At 46.7% G+C, this 16597-nt stretch overlaps 1 protein-coding gene across 2 annotated transcripts in view; it reads right to left on the bottom strand.

Moving 5' to 3' along the window:
• Positions 1 to 16597, bottom strand: part of YBEY (ybeY metalloendoribonuclease) — a 163949-nt gene that overhangs the window by 90985 nt on the left and 56367 nt on the right. Inside the window, exons 2-3 of one of the 2 annotated variants that reach the window (XM_086956242.1) lie at positions 15950 to 16019; positions 14594 to 14837 (exon numbers count right to left, since the gene is read on the bottom strand). In XM_086956242.1, the coding sequence (XP_086812368.1) occupies positions 14594 to 14803 (210 nt within the window). In that variant the 5' untranslated portion in view covers positions 14804 to 14837; positions 15950 to 16019. The remainder of the gene's footprint in view (positions 1 to 14593; positions 14838 to 15949; positions 16020 to 16597) is intronic. The other variant, XM_086956241.1, reaches the window with a different exon arrangement.

The following is a 16597-nucleotide window of genomic DNA, read 5'->3' as shown; positions in this document are numbered from 1 at the left end:
CGAAACACCCGGGGAGGCAATGGGCATAGGGTATTCTGCAGCACATATAGGACTCTAGGGAGCATCACCATCTTGGCAACTGCCAGACGCCCCATGAGGGAGAGAGGGAGTGTATTCCAAAAAGCAATAGACTTACGGAGGGCTGCGAGTATTTTGTCTATATTATGAGTCAAGGTAGCGTCGTCGGAGGCGGCCACCTGAATACCCAGGTATCGGAACGCCAGGCGCTCACACCGGAGGCCCAAATAGCGAGAATCCGCATCCGTGTCGGGGATAGCAGGAGTCAGCGGGAACACCAGGGACTTATTGACATTCATGCGCAGTCCATGAGGCTGCGCCAAATCGGTCCAAAAGCCGCAATAAAGCAGGGAGGGCCTCGACCGGAGAAGTCAGGTAGAATAGGGCATCATCAGCGTAGAGGGAGATGACATTGGTAGTGTCCCCCACCACAATACCCCAGTCATGCAGCTCCCTGCGGGCAGATACGGCCAGGGGCTCAATTGCGAGAGCGAATAGAAGGGGGGACAGAGGGCAGCCCTGTCGGGTACCCCTCCCCAACGGCCATTCCTCAGAGCGGGCTGATCCCAGGCGCACCCTGGCCCGAGGCGCTCCATAGAGCACCCGGATCCAGTCGCGAAATCCGGGACCAAACCCCATCTTCAAAAGCACTTGCATCAGATAACCCCAATGCACCGTATCGAAGGCTTTAGCCAGGTCAACGGAGACCAACACATGGGGAACCTCTCGCCCCCGGACCTCATGTAAAATGTGGGTTAGGCGACGCAGATTCATTGCCGTATTACGACCTGGGACAAAGCCACACTGGTCCTGGTGGACGAGCTGGGCCACGTGTGGGGCAAGGCGATTGGCCAGCAGCTTAGTGAGGATTTTTGCGTCTGAATTTATCAATGTGATAGGACGGTAGGCTGCTGGGTCCGTTTTATCACCGCCCGGCTTCAAAATCATACATACCTCACCCTGGTTCAAGGTGGGTGGGAGGGTGCCCGTACGCAAGGCCTCATCGTATACCTGTAGGAGGAGGGGGGCTAGGGTATGTCCGAACTCATGATAAAACTCCGCAGGGAATCCATCCCCGCCAGGGGTCTTGGCCCGGGGAAGGGCGGCTATCGCCGCAGTAATTTCACCCAGCGATAGCTTGACATCAAGTTCCTTCGCCACTTCCTCCGGCAGGGTCTGCAGACCGAGGTCTTCAAGGTACAAGCGGTAGACATCCTCAGATATGGACGGGTCAACCTCATACACCATACGTAGATGGTCTTGCAGGACTGCGAGTACACCCGCTTCCGAGTGGACCATGTCGCCACTGAGTGTCCGTAGGGCTACTATACGTTCGGCCGTGAACTCACGACGAAGAATCCAGGCCAACAAGCGTCCAGACTTATCCCCCTTGCGGTGTAGTCTCTGCCTATATTGTCCCAGCGTGAATTTATCGAGCCGCGTGAGTATGTCGTGTATCGACGCCAGGGCAAGGCCCTCCGCCCGTTGATCCGACGCGTCCAGGTCAGACTGGGTTTGAGTGCGTAGAAGCTCAGCTTCCGCAGCCTGCAAGTCAGATAGCAGCTGTTTCCTGACCCCGTACGACAGGCCCATGCACGCTCCACGCACAACCGCTTTCAGTGCCTCCCACTTGGTGGAATAGGATAGGTCCCGCCCCGCCCAGTTGAGTTCCAGGTAGTCGGAAAGCGACGATGCCACATTGTCCCGGGCCACCTGATCCTGAAGCAGGTCAGTCGGCAGTCTCCACGTTCGCGGACGCTCCGTGCGATCAGGCCACTGTGTCACGCATGTGACCGGAGCATGATCCGAGAGGTATCTAGCCTGGTGCATAACCGTTAATGTAAGAGAGGAGGGAAGGTTGGCCGCTAGCACTTGGTCTAGCCTGCTGTGTGTGCCATGTGTCGGGGTGTAACAAGTATAAAGCTTCTGTGCCGGTTGGCAGGCACGCCACACATCCACTGCCCCTATATTATGCATCACTTCCTGCAAGCGCGCTGTCATACGGGGCTTAGTGCCCGCCCTAGGTGGATGACGGTCCAGCTCATGATGTAGTACGCAATTGAAATCCCCGAACCAAAGGAGGGGTGCGTCTAGGCTCGGAGCCACAAGATCCTGCATCTGGGAAAAGAAGGCCGGGTCATCAACATTCGGTGCATAGGTATTAAGGATCAAGAGGACCTTGTCGTCCAATCTGATTTTCGCTAATATGTACCTGCCTTCCACATCCGCATCTATATACTGAACCTCACAGGGAACCCCAGGGGCTACCCAAATTAAAACCCCCCTAGCATATGTAGAGTAGGAGGAGTGGAAAATCTGGCCTCTCCACTTCTTGGCCAGCCTCTGCGCACCGTCCTCATCTAAGTGGGTCTCCTGTAAACAAGCAACTGAAACCCCATGGCGTTTGAGAAAGGTAAGGACCCTGTGTCTCTTAGTGCACGTACCCAAGCCACACGCATTCCACGTTAAGAATTTAAATCCCATGACCAACAATCACGCCCAATCGGGCTACAGCGTAAGCGCAACCTAGGCCGTTGCCAGTAGGCCCTCGCCACATAGAATTCTGGGGATGCATCGCGTAGCACAAGCACCCCACCAATCGGAATCAACATGCGCAGAATGCCAGAGTCATTATTGTCAGAATCCCAGTCCCACCCCCCAACAATCCCAACATTCAAAACGTCAGCATGAACCCCCTCAACCCCCCCACCCACGAGCAATAGGATAGCAACAACCAAAACCGCCACCCCGCCCTTCCCCTGCCAGTGCCAGGACGTGCACAGCCACCCCATACAACACACTCCACACACACTCACAAACAGCAAAACAACCCCACCCACCCACCCTCCCAGCTCCCCGAAAGACCCAGTGGATCTATTATACGAACCCGGTCACATCTCCTCCGCCGAGTTAGCAATGTGGGGATGACAGCCGCCACCCACACCTCCCACCACCCGGAGCTCATACAACCCAAACGCCCATCACAAGGTACCAACCAATGTTCAAGTGTCCCCAGCTGCAAGGTTGAAAAGTCATAATTGAAAGAGTTGCAGGGCCACCGGGAACTACACATTAAAGGCAAGCTCACCGTGGAGTCAATGGAGGCAGGACAAGAATCATTCCAACTCCGGTGCCGGTAAGGCAGTCTCCGGGACCACCGGAGCCGTAGAGTCCGTGGCCAGTGGCGTCTCCTGTAAAGTATCCGGTACCAAAATGTTATTAGGGGCGGCCTCCCCAGTCGAGCTCGAGCCAGTCCTCGCAGGTGAATCGTCCATTAGGATGGCCCCATCCGGTCCCACCGTGGGTCGAGTCTCAGGAGGGCCACGAGATCCAGAACGGCGATTTCTCCTGCCACGCCGTCTCCACTGTGGCCTGGTACCCCAAGTGTCTTGCGAACCCCCTCTCTCACCCGGGGGCAGATCATCTCCTCTGATCTCGAGCCACTCCCATACCTCCGCTGGCATCTCAAAGAAGTGTGCCCGGCCCTGGGAGAGCACCTTGAGCTTGGCGGGGTATAGAAGCATGTACTGAAGCTGCATGTCGCATAGTTTTTGTTTGACTCCCAGGTAGGATTTCCTTTGCTCCTGCACCTGCTGGGTGTAGTCGGGGTAAATAGAGATGCGACTGTTCTCAATCGTGTGGGGCCCCGACTCCCTCGCTGCCCTAAGAATACACGTTGCGGTCCTTATAGTTCAGGATTTTCGCAATAAGGGCTCTAGGGGCCTCCCCCGGTCGCGGAGGGGGCACCAGAGCCCTGTAGGCCCATTCCACAATGAAGACGCTGGACAATCCACTCGGACACAGGTGTTCACGGATCCAAGTCTCCAGGAAGCGCTCAGGGTTCCCCGCCTCCAGCCGCTCCGGCACTCCCAGGACCCGTATGTTGCTCCGACGCGCCCTACCTTCCGCGTCCTCGGCGCACCTCTCCAATGCACGGGTAGTAGAGGTAAGTTGGGAGAGTGACTTCTGTAGGGAAGCGACCTCCCCCTGTAGTTGAGTGATCCGAAACTTTGTCCGCTACTTTGCGAAGGTCTGTGCGCAAAAGGTTCACATCTATGGATACCGTCTCTATCTGGCGTTCCAGGGCAGTGTGCGAGCCCTGTATAGCCTTGAGAAGTTCCGCTCTGGATGGCTCCGGCGGGTCCCCAGCCCCAACTTCAACGCCCGTCTGGCGCGTGATCCTCTGCGGCTGCAGGCGAGGGGTAGTGTACTGCACAATTGTATTCGGTTGGGTGGCCTTAGGGCCACGTCCGGAACGGCTCGCCATGGCAACTGGTAGGGGTCCGCACGTCCCAAGCAGGTAGGGCCCCTCAGGAGCTACCCAATCAATGATAGGGCAGGCGCACACCACAGCGCTCGAAGGATAAAAGGCAAATGGCGTCCAGGCAGTCCAAACAAATCAGGAGGCAAGACAGCGTAGGAGCCGTTCTCGTCCGTCCAACCCCACTGGGGGACCAGGATTCAGGGCCTCGGCAAGACAACAGTATTCAGCACAGGGTAGATCTCGGGCTCGACCACCCCTCCCTGTCGTGCTCTTCACCAAGGCCCGGCAGCACTGGGCAGGGCGGGGCACCGAGGCACCCGGTTACCAGCCGCCACCGATCCCCAAGGGGCCACTCGGCATCGGTCCCAAAATGGCTGTTGTGTGGGGGAGGGGCGCAGGCCGTCCACGGGCCCAACAATGCCGCTCCGAGATCACCACCAAAGCATATGGGTAGGGAAAGTCCGAGACCCCCCCCGGGTACAGGATAAGGTCCGGAGGGAGGAGGTACAGGGGCGGCAAATCTCCGCAAGCAATGATACAGGGGCCGGACCCAGACCTGCACACATCTATCCGGGGCCCCTGTTTGTACCCCCACGCCTCAAATGGGAGCCAGGGCAAGCGACCTCCACATCGTCCACCTCCGGGTGTAGGCGCCCGATGACCGGGCGTGCAGTCTCCAGCAATGGCTAGGGGGGCCCCTTCGATCTCCAGTTCAGTGCGTCAGCTCAAAGTGGACGGCGCCTCCGTCTCGTCCCCCTCCTCACCTAACAATAGGGAGATCTCTGTGCCGCCGATGCTCGACCCCCGCTCGCAGACCGGAGCTCCTGTCAGGTCACAGGGGGTCGTTAGATGGGTCACTCCGTTCGGGGATCCCCTCACGCTATGTCCGCCATCCGGCCCAAGTGCGCAGGCCCAAGCCGCGGGGTCGCGTGAGGAAATGCGCCGGCGCCGCTTCCAGCAGCAGCCAGGCCAGCGCTCACAGCGGATTTCCGGGCACGGGTCCGTTCCTCCGGACACAGGAGTCTCGGCGGGGTGACCGCTACCCCTCTGACACGCTTTGCAGCAATTGGGAGAGCCCGGGCAGGATTTTGGAAGGATTTAGTCGGTCTTCGGGACGGAGCTGGTGGAGCTCACGTCCTGTCGGCCATGCTGCTTGGCCACGCCCCTTGTGATCAGTTTTTATTTCAAATCTGCACCCCCACAAAAACTTTTTACGTTTTCTTACCACCCAGAAAACAGCAAGGGCTTCTTTTTCAATTACAGAATAACCAATTTCAGAGCCACGTAAACCTCTTGAAATGAAAGCAATAGTTCTATATGCACCTTTTGATCTTTGTAACAACACTCCACCCAAACCTCGAGAACTAGCATCAGTCATAATAACCACATCATCATTAACATCAAAACTCCTAAGATCAGATGCATTTTTTAAGTTAGATTTGATATCTAAAATTTCTTTTTCACATTGATTTGACCAGACAAAATCTATGGTTTTTTTCAACAAAGATCTCAAACTTAATGATCTCTCAGCAAACTTGGGAATACATTTATTGTAAAATTCGGTCCTACCTAAATATTTAACCAATTCCTCTCTGTTCTTCTGAGAAGGTAAGTTCTCTATTGTGTCAACCAACAATTTTTTAGGTTGAATTCCTTTGCTTGTGACTAGATGACCCAAGTACTCAATTTCTTGAACACCAAACTTGCACTTAGCCTTTTTAAGAGTCAAACCAGACTTCAAAATGACATCTAAAACTTCACAAAGCCTTGTATTGTGTTCTAGTTCAGTTGAACCAGACACTAAGATGTCGTCTTGATAAATCTTCACCCCCACCACACCCTTTAATAATCTTTCCATGGCTCGCTGAAAAACCGAAGCTGCCGATATGAGTCCAAAAGGCATTCTTCGAAATTTTAATGTACCAAAGGGTGTCATGAAAGTTGTTAATTCTTGGGATTTTTCAGTGAGTCTGATTTAGTGGTACGCTGAACTAAGATCTAGCGAAGAAAAGTAGTTTGCACCATTGAGTATACTCAGCATCTCACTAATATTGGGTAATGGATAGTGATCAATAATTAAAGCTTTAATTAATTCTCTCAAGTCTACACAAAGACCAGACTCCCAATTGGCTTTACGAGCCATCACTACCGGAGAGACCCATTGGGAAGCTTCAACTTCTTCAATTATTCCATTAGTTACAAGTTTGTCCAATTCAGCTTTCTTATTATCCCTAACAGCCATGGGAACATTTCTAACTTTGGCAGCTGTGGGGATTGCATTATCCTTCAATCTAACCTCATGAAGGCAATTCTTTAAGCAACCAAGTTCACTTTTAAACACATCAGAAAACTTGTCTACTAAACGGTTACAATCAATGTCAATAGAGCTGACAGATGGTCTATCTCTTAAACAGACCATACATAGGTTTAGAATTGGGATCTAGGAAGACAAAAAGATCACGTTGATGTATCCAGCTTATCAATGAATCCCCTTTAATTGAAAAATACATTTTCTCAGAAATGATTCTATCTTTAAATTCTACAGAACCCCAAAAATATCCTGCTAATTTTATTGGTTCACCACCATATCCTCTAGGTTTTATATCTGGTTTTCACAATTTAACACTGTTTTTAAGTTCCGTTTCATAAAATGTAAAAGGTATCAAAGTAATTTTTGCTCCAGAATCAAAGAGCATAAGAACTTCTTTATCATTAACCAAAACCTTTTCAAGTGGTCCATCGAGTTTTTAAACGCAGTTTTCTAAAATATACATTTCTTCAACAAAGTCTTCACCATCACAATCAACCTCACTGACTTTGCTCTTGCTTGATGGACTAAAACGACAACACTTAGAAGCGTGCCCTTTCTTTCCACAGACTTTACAGGTGGCCTTCCAACCAGGACACAGTTTATTATTAGCTAGGTGACCCGTATCCCCACAACAAAAACATTTTCCCACAACATTCTTATTACCAAACTCATTTTGTGTAGAGTTTTTCGTATTGGAAGAATGAGATTTCTGACACTTGTCCTTATCCTTCTCAACACATTTTACACTAGCATCTGTAGTTTTATTTGTGGCTAAAGTATCCTTCTTTATAACTTCAACACAAGCTTGTGAATGCTCAGAAGTTTTTGCCATCGTTAGTACCTCATGTAAAGATGGGTCATTTTTCTCCCACATAGTTTATTTTGCTTTTTCTAAATTGCATCCTAACATGAACTGATCTCGCAGTCGTTCATGAGAAGCCCCAAAGTTGCACGTAGAAGCCAACTTACGAAGAATAGTAATGTACTGTGGATTCTGAGAGAAAATTAACTAAATCTAAGAATTAGTATAGGTGATTTGTAGAGAGCAAATTAACGAACGAAGATGAAGGTGGTGCAGAGGGGTAACAATTACAAGAGGCCTGTGGGCAGGAAGTGGGATAAGGGAGGGTGTGGTAAATGGTGAGCATTTTGTGGGCGCTTTGATGTTCTCAGTGACCACACGGCTCACTGAGAACATCAAAGCGGCCGTGAAAATGCTCCCAAAGGCTGTAGGCGGACAAATGGTGCATGCGCCTGGCGCACATAATCTGTGCTCGATCCGCCTGCAGACTGGGAGCATTTTTTGAAAGTCCCTCACTATACTCTTGCTGAACAATGCATCCGCGTTGGTTCAGCGAGACCTAAAAAGCATGAAAACAACACAATATGTTTTCCCTTGCATTATGTAACACTCGAAGCTTCAGTAATATGCTCCTAAATTCTAAATTCTTGTTTGGTGACATGCATGTCTTTAAATTTTGCGAGGAAAGGATTGGTTCTATGAACATGGAATACCAATTTTAAGCCTTGCTATGGGAAGGTTGGTTATCAGATGTACAATTAAATACTGTCTTCACTTCTATGTAAGCATTGATTTGTGGCTGCTCTGCCTCATCAATGTACATAAACTATTCATAGTAACCACCTCCCCCAATCCTCTCCCTCCACAGCCTGAGGTCGAAATCTAAGTGGCTATGGGTAGACTACCATTGAGTAAGTCCTCTGCATAGGCATGCTCATGTAGGACGTCCAATAGATCAAGGAGCCGCAGTGTTTTATCAATGATTAATTAAACCCACTGTTGTGTGCAATCATTTGAATGGCTCTCAGTGCAACAGTTGAAACTATGACTTTTATTATAAACAAGCTTTGAAGATGTGCTATTGTGCCCTTGCGCATTTTTTCAAAATTCAAAGTTGCTTCTACTCACCATAAATTCACAGCATTATAGTTTTCATTTTAAATCTATTCACTACCCTGCACCCCAATGCATTTCTGGATGATCTGTTAATTACTGTACAATTTAAATTCACTGAATCCCTCCATTCTTCGCACAGCTTATTAGGTCTGGTGTTATCCACGACCTATTTTATTTTAATAAAATATTCATGTAGGAAAGTAGGATCTGCTTGTATGGTTGCCCCCACTGTTTGCCTGGTGCTAAGATGTAAGGGACTAGTCTGACTGGGATCCTGCTAACCAGGACCTCAATTTATCAGATTTCTCCCTATATTGTTCAGTACTTGGGTACATCCCAGATTGGATACTGGGGTACCCTTATAAGTTCCTAGTATATGATACTTAGGTACCCAGGGAATTGGTACCCTAGAGGTGCCCCATGGGCTGAAGCATGCTATATGACACCCATGGGAGACCATTTTCAATGGAACTACATGCCTGACATTGCAGCCTGTGTCAGCTGGTGCTAGCACCACTTACTAAAGATATAAATTTCCTATATCTAGAGTCACTGCACTTAAAACCTATTAGTCACCCCTATAGCAGGACTTTACAACCCTGAAGGCAGGGTGATGGGTTCTAAGTGAGAGGGTGCCCCTGCATGAGCAGGGCACTCTTACAGCCCACGAAGTCCATTTTCCTGGGCTGTCAGTGGAGCATCTATATACCATATAGAGGGGGAATCGCGTGACTACACGAAGATCATCTCAAAACTGGCTGCAACGAATCCTATCATGTTTGATATCAAACATGTTGGAATTTTACCCCCACACCATAAACGGTGTGGGAGGTATGATTCCAAGCACCTCCGTTAGGCTCTACATGTCCCCGGTAGCAGTCTTCTAGACAGCACAAAATGGTTGGTGCTGACTAGAGACACAATTCTGCCCTCCTGCTGCTGAGCCAAGCTTGAGCAGCGGAAGGCAGAACAATAGGCATCCTCTCACAGAGAGGTGTGACCACCTCCCACACAGGATGTAGGGCCACATGTATGTAGCCCAATACCGGTCGATAATGGTCGAAATTACCGAATTTCGGCTGTTACCGACCAGTATTTAGGGTTTGAGATGTAGGAGGCAGGTTTAAGGATTCGGTAATTACCGATTCCTTAAGGAATCGGTAAAATACTGATTCCTTATTTTAAGGAATCGGTAATTACCGAATCCAAAAAGCTATGTAGGAGGCACTCATAGGAGTGCCTTCTTGCATTCAGGATTCGTTATTTACCAACAACTACAAGTTGGTGGTAAATATCGAAAACCTTTAGAAAAGCAATTTTGTGCTTTTTTAAAAGTGCCATGTGGCAGACATACATGCCCTTAGGGCATGTATGTGGGCCACATGTGCACACATGCACGATTCAGGGGTGCAACAGGGTGTCAATATGACACCCTGCCACCCTTGAATATGTGCACCCTATTACCGATCCGGTATTTACCGAATAGGTAATAATGAATGGCTTCCCATTCAATCCTATAGGCCTCCAGGCCCATAGGAATGAATGGGAATTACCGAATCAGTAAATACCGATTCTTAAATACCGAATCGTACCGATTCGGTAATATTTACCGAATTGTTTCCTACATACCATTTACCGATTCTGAAATACCAAATTGGTAAAATTCTGTATTTTAGAATCGGTAAATGTAGATTACCTACATATGGCCCTTAGTGTATTTGGGCAGGATGGGTGTGATTGCCAGAGCCACTCAGTCTGCATGTGGGGCACATTTGGTGTCCCCATGCATGCATAGTCCAGTTCAAACCAGTCCTAAGAACTGTTGGCTCCCGCTCTGGCGTGAAACTGGACAAAGGACATGGGAGCAACTTCCCCCTGTCCAGACCCTCCCCTGGGAGGGTTTCCTGAATCATCCTAACCTTTTCCTGAAGGTACTTCAGAGCTTACCTGTGGGTGGGTCCCTAGATTTGTTGTGGGATAAGATTCGGAACAGACATCACTTCTTCTTCTAACATCTGGGCATTCTGGACTTCGCTGGAATTCGGTTGGGTTTGACTTCGTCTCCCTTTCAGTCTGTTGCATCATCTGTGCCTGTGCACCATACAGGAACCTTTCAAGGCCTGTGGGCATCAACGACACCTGAAGGAATCTCCCTTGGAGTGTAGGAGTCACTCGCAACTAAGTCGACCGGTCTGCTGATCCTAAGCTCCTCCGGACGCTGAACGGTTCTGCAACACAGGTGGTGGTTTTCCACAGTTTCCGAGGCCTGCCCTGCCGTCTCACCAAGTTTGAAGACATTATACCCCGAGGGGGTTGCAATAACTGAATTCCCGTACACCGTGTCAACTTGCAGTTGCAAAGGCTAGTTGACTTCCTTCCAAGAAGATCTTCGGGCTCCAAGTAGCCCCAACCTCGAGCATCCGCCTGTGCCCAGAATCATCTTCCAAACTGCATCGTGGCCTGCATCTTTTGGTTGGCTTCCCTGGTGTTGGTAACGTGGGTACTAGGGTATCTATGGGTGGGGCTCTCCAACCTTCTGTCTTCCACAAGGTTTCTTCAGGGTCCTTTAGAAAGAGTCCTTAATCTTTAGAAATCTATCCTCGACTTACATGTAGACTTGTAAGGAGCATGCAGTCGTGTTCCCACACTGCACATGCTCTCCGTGGGGTTCCTAGTCACTCAACTTGGATGGTTCCTTGGGTCCCCAGCACTCCTACGTCCTCGACATTGTCTCGACCTGAGTCGTGATTCTTATACCACCTTCTTAGTATAAGGTTTGGTCCCCCCTCAGGTCCACTGTGTATTACATGCTATTTACTGTATTTCTTTGCAAAGTATTGTGTGCATTGTGCATATCTCCGGGTAGGAGACATTCGTATGTGTCAGAGAGTATTATATAATAAATACATATTTTTATAAATACCTTGTGTGGTTATTTTTCACTTAATCTATACTATAAGATTGCATTCTGGTAAAACAAATTGCTTTATACTCCTTCTGGACTAAGCCTTAATGCTGCTCTCCACAGCTACCACTTAGAGAGCTTTCTAAGATCGTCTAAGACCTCTTAAATCACCATAAGGGTTGTTTGGACTGGTGCAAGGTGCCCACTTACATATGTGGACATCATATACCAGGCCAGCTTCTCAAAATGTATATTATGCTTACATTTTGGGGCTTTCAGCCAACTTTTTTCATCCACTGATCTTTTACTGTTATTCACGTTTTGCTTCTACCCACTACAGCATAAAGCATGGGACAGCCGACTTAAGCCACTGGTTAACTTCACTTTGAGTAACTACATTTTGCTCTCTCGCAAGGAGCACATCCGCTCTTAAACTAGTTCCCTTCAGTGCAAGTGTTTTTGTTTTTAGTTTATAATTGTTTTAGTTTGGCATTTGTGTTTAAAGCCTGATGAGGTAGCAGGGACTTCTGATGTTGATGAGATAGCAGGCACTTCTGATGTACTTTCTATAGAAAGAGCAGGTATCATGTGGGTGCCTTTATACAAATACATGTATATTCATGAGAGTTATGGAATTTTTATGTGTACTTTGTAAGAAGTATGATCATGTAAGTGTTGGGTGATGGTAAATAGTGTGAGAGTGAGTGGTGTAAGTATAGGGTGAAAAATATGCTGATGCGAGTGTACGGTGAGCTGCTTGAAATCAGTGTGAGAGGAGGCCTCAGGTGATTGTCAGGTGAGAGGAGTGCATGCAGAGTGAGAAGAGTGAGTACAGGGTAGTGTAAGTGGTGTAAAAGCAGGATGAGTGGTGTGCCCTTGTGTGAGTGCAGAGTGAGCAGTGACAGTGAAGGGTGATCTGTGAGAGTGACTGCATGGTGAGAGGAGCTAGTGCAGGCTGAGTGGTGTGACCTTATACGTTTCGGCAGCCTAATAATCCTGTGTGCACACAGGGCAACAGCGTGCCTGTATAAGTGCAGGTTGAGAGATGTGTATTTGAGAGTGCATTATGAGTGCTGTGACTCAATGGTGAGTGATGTGCTTGTTTACGTGGTATGAGTACTGTGCCCATGTGAGTAAAGGGTGAGCTGTGTGAATGACAGGAGTGCCTATGTGATTACACAAGAGCGATGTGACAGTGTGCGAGTAGGGTGAGAAGAGTGACTGCCATGTGAGTGATGTGGCCATATGAGTTTGGGTGCGGGTGAAAGTGCAGAGAGGGAGAAATTAATGCATTGTGAGTGATGTGCTTGTTTGAGTGAGATTGCAGAGTTAGCAGTGAGAGTGACAGGTGAGTGAAGTGTCAAATGAGTGCAGGGAGAGTATTGTGCTTGTGTGACTGCAGGGTAGGTGCAGGTTGGACAGCGGGAGTGAATGGTGTTCATTCATTGGGATCAGTGAATGGAGAACATCGTGTAGCATGAGTGCAGTGTGGTCACTGTGAGGGCCGGGTGAGCCCTGTGCTTGTATAAGAGCTTGTGTAAGAGCATGATAAAGAGAAGGATGAACGGTGGGAGTGCAGGGTAACAGCATGAGTGGATATGAGCAGTGTGAGTGCAGTGTGATCGCTGTGAGTGGTGAAAGTGACGGGTGAATGGAATGTCGTGCATGCAGGGTGAGCTGTGTACTTGTGGGAGAACAGGGTAGGAGGAAGGTGAATGGTGAGCGGTGTGAGTGCAGTGTGATGCTGTAAGTGCAAGGTAAGTGTGAAAGTGAAGGGAGAGTGGCAAGAATGAGGAGTGAGTAGTCTGAATGCAGCATGTATTCCCAGGCACTTGGAGTAACTCAGTATGTTATTGACGGTTAGCGAGTAGGGCTTTAAATGTAAGCTCAACTATTGCTAATATGGCATCAATCAGAGATGGAGGGCGGAGAAAATAAAGGCGCTGATCCTGCAACAAACTTTGTCTCGTGATGAGGGTTGCCAGCTGACTGGATTTCTGCCTGCACCACTGGTATTTTGATGTCACGTCCAGTACAAAAAGAAGCAAAATCACCTAAAGCCAGTTTTTTAAAGCACTTATATGTGCATAATTCAAACAGCAAATTTAAATAGAAAGCACTTTTAAATGTGTTCTAGGACTGCATTAGTGATCCAAGACTAATACCTAATTATAATGTGTTGCTTATATCCTCATGCACCGGTATGTCCTGCTATGCAATGTACGACTACTTAGAATGTTTGGCTTTTATCTGTATGCATCCCTCTGTCATGCTATGTTATGCACCTATGTATGTAAAGCGCTCTGATACCCCCGGGTCTAGCTAGCGCTATATAAAACTTATAAAATAAATAAATAAAATAAATAAATTCCATCTTTATCAGATCCCATCTCATGCCAATGCTGTTGAAAATTCCATTTGGAGGATTTTGCTTTTCTGGATGCTGCCATTTCATTTGAAACTGTTTTTGTTAGGTGATAGTCTATTTACCTTTTTCCTTTCTCTCTTTCTTTGCTATTTTCTTCTTTCTTTCCTTGTCTTTTCTGTTTTTTTGCCTTCTCTCTGTAGTTCTCTCTTTTTCTCTTTCCTTACTTTCTCTGTCCATCTCTTTCTTTGTTTCTTTTCTTCCCCTTGCCTTCTTTCACTATTGCCTGTTTTCCTTTCTTTTCTTTCTCTCTCTTCCCATCTCTCCTTCCTTCTTTCTCTTTCCTTCTTTCTCAGTATTTCTTTCTTGCCTGCCTTTTTTCTTTTTCAAAAGAAAGGGCCCGCTTATTCCAAAACAGTAACTTTTTCAAAAACCACGACTAACAAAACAATACAATAATTGCCAGACCTTTTGGCTTTGCCAAACCTTTTTCTAATGGCAGGCATCCCCAACTACCATGTACCACAATGCAGATTGCACATAATCCCAGCTGAACATGCACCACAAACAAATTCAGTAAATCAGCTGCCTGCCACCCTGTAGGATTCAGAGAATTCTTAAATGGTTTGATGGTTAGGCCCCTCGAAAGTTCTAATCTGCTTAAAAATATTTGGAAATGTAGCACTTAATTGCTGAAATCGTGAAAAGCAGATGTTTATTGTCAAAAGAATAGCTTCATTCTTGTTTTATCTGACTGTAATCCATATTGCAACTAAATGAGAGGAATGGAATGACACAAGCAGCAAGGTTACCTCCTTAAAGGGGAAGGAGAGGACATCTGTCGGATGGATCTTGCCCCTGTAGGCATGGTTAATAAGCTGCATTCTCCTGTTGTCAACACAAATGACTCCCAGGTCAAAGTTTTGTATCCCCAAAATGCGCCGAAGGACTTCTACATTTTGACGCAATGGACCTCTCCTGAGGGGGATCACTCGCTGCAGATTCCGCAGTACCAGGCTCATCTCAACAAGAACATGCTGGGCAAGAGTTAGAACCCTGGGTGAGAAAAGAAAAAAACCGTGGTTATCAGGGCACAGAGTTGCTAACAAGAAAAACCTGAGCAAGCTTAAACATGACAATGTGCGAATCAAGCAACTGTCAAGAGAGATGGAGAGATAGGGAAAGGCTGAAACCTAGAGAGACAAAAAATAGAGATGCTAAGATGAAGCAAACAAGGAATACATTCTTTAAAACCAATTTAAATGTATTGATGCTCCAATCACACAACATGTCATGATCGCTTATCTCTCACCTAAACTTGGATAACCTGGTTTAGAGTTAGTTACAGAAGCAACATATATTATGCAGTGCTCCAATAAAAGGTAAGTCCTAGCAAGGTCATTCATAATGCTGTCATTTGGAATAAACAAATATAAATGCATAAAAGCAGCAATAGACCTCATACAATGTCTTTCAGTTGGTGAAAACAAAAGCTCTACAACAATATTAAATGATCCGATAAAGGATAACACTGTACCACTATGCTTTTCAGATCATGTGATGCGTGAATTTAAAATGCTTTTAGGAACAGAATGTGTTAAAAGCACTTTGCCCTTGGTTTGCTGCAGACACTTCATAAGATGAATAAAAGATTAAGACATGGGTCTCGTCAATCCAAACCAGTGAGCTCTACCCTGAAAACATTCCTATGTGATGAATATTCTGAAGAAAAAAATCAACTTGTTCAAGAAATTGGGAGTCAATGCAGGGAGTTTGGTACTTTGTTCACATTTAACATTTAGCTATTGATATTTCCAGTATATGTTTTACCTCTGATCTTTCTTTGCAACCTGGTACTTTCATATTTAGAACTTTGGTAAAGAAAGTTGAGCTTCTTTTTGTAAACACTTTCATGGACCTGAACGATGATGTTATCCCAAATGATGAGATGGAAAGTAATACAATAATCTTCAAAGATAGTGGATCTAATTGAGTAGCAAAACCTATTACACACAATAGATGTTGATGGTTCGTGGAAAGTCCTGTGGAATATTTTCCATGGAGCATAACACAGAATCATTCAAATGCATCTTGAATACTCAGTAAGAGTATCTTGTGCTAAGATTCAGTTTCAAAATATATGCCCACACAACGCCTAGTGACCTCACCTTTAGCCAGCTAATTAAAATCATATTCACAGGACAAAAGACCAATGACGATTGCTGGTCCAATGTGATTCTGAAATGATAAGAAGGCAGTATGAGGATGATTAAGCCAATTTTGTTAGCATAGTTAACCTCATGCCATTTTTTGATAACAAACAATATAAAAGACAATATTATTGTTCGAAAAACTGCCAGGAGACCAATGGGTCAAGTAACTTCATGACGTTACAAGACCCATGCAGTCCTCCACTCAACATTGAGAATAGGCATTTTGTTTACCTATTTATTTCAAAACTATACTTCCATTTGCCATAACAATTTTGTATTTAATTTTCAAGTGATGATATAATGGTAGAACAAACTTAGCTGTATGTCAAAATGCCTGGCATGCCACTGATTGCACTTCTAATATTATAACAAAAAGGGAGAGATCAAAGGAAAGAGAGTAATAAGATTCCCTTATACAACATGAACAATACTCACAAATTCCTATCTCCGTCTGGGAATACAAGGATAACACCAGGTATGGCAGAAGCTTGTTTAAATGAAACAGAGTTTTCAAGATATTGATTACTATGCAGGCAATGCAACATCTTAGCAGGACATTGAATCCCTTTATCCGCAAATGTACAAAGTTGCAAGTTATTCAAG

Source organism: Lissotriton vulgaris, chromosome 2_1 (genome assembly GCF_964263255.1).
Source record: "Lissotriton vulgaris chromosome 2_1, aLisVul1.2, whole genome shotgun sequence".
Taxonomy (NCBI): Eukaryota; Metazoa; Chordata; class Amphibia; order Caudata; family Salamandridae; genus Lissotriton; species Lissotriton vulgaris.
Note: the sequence above shows the minus strand (reverse complement) of the source record. Positions and strands in the feature narration are given on the sequence as shown.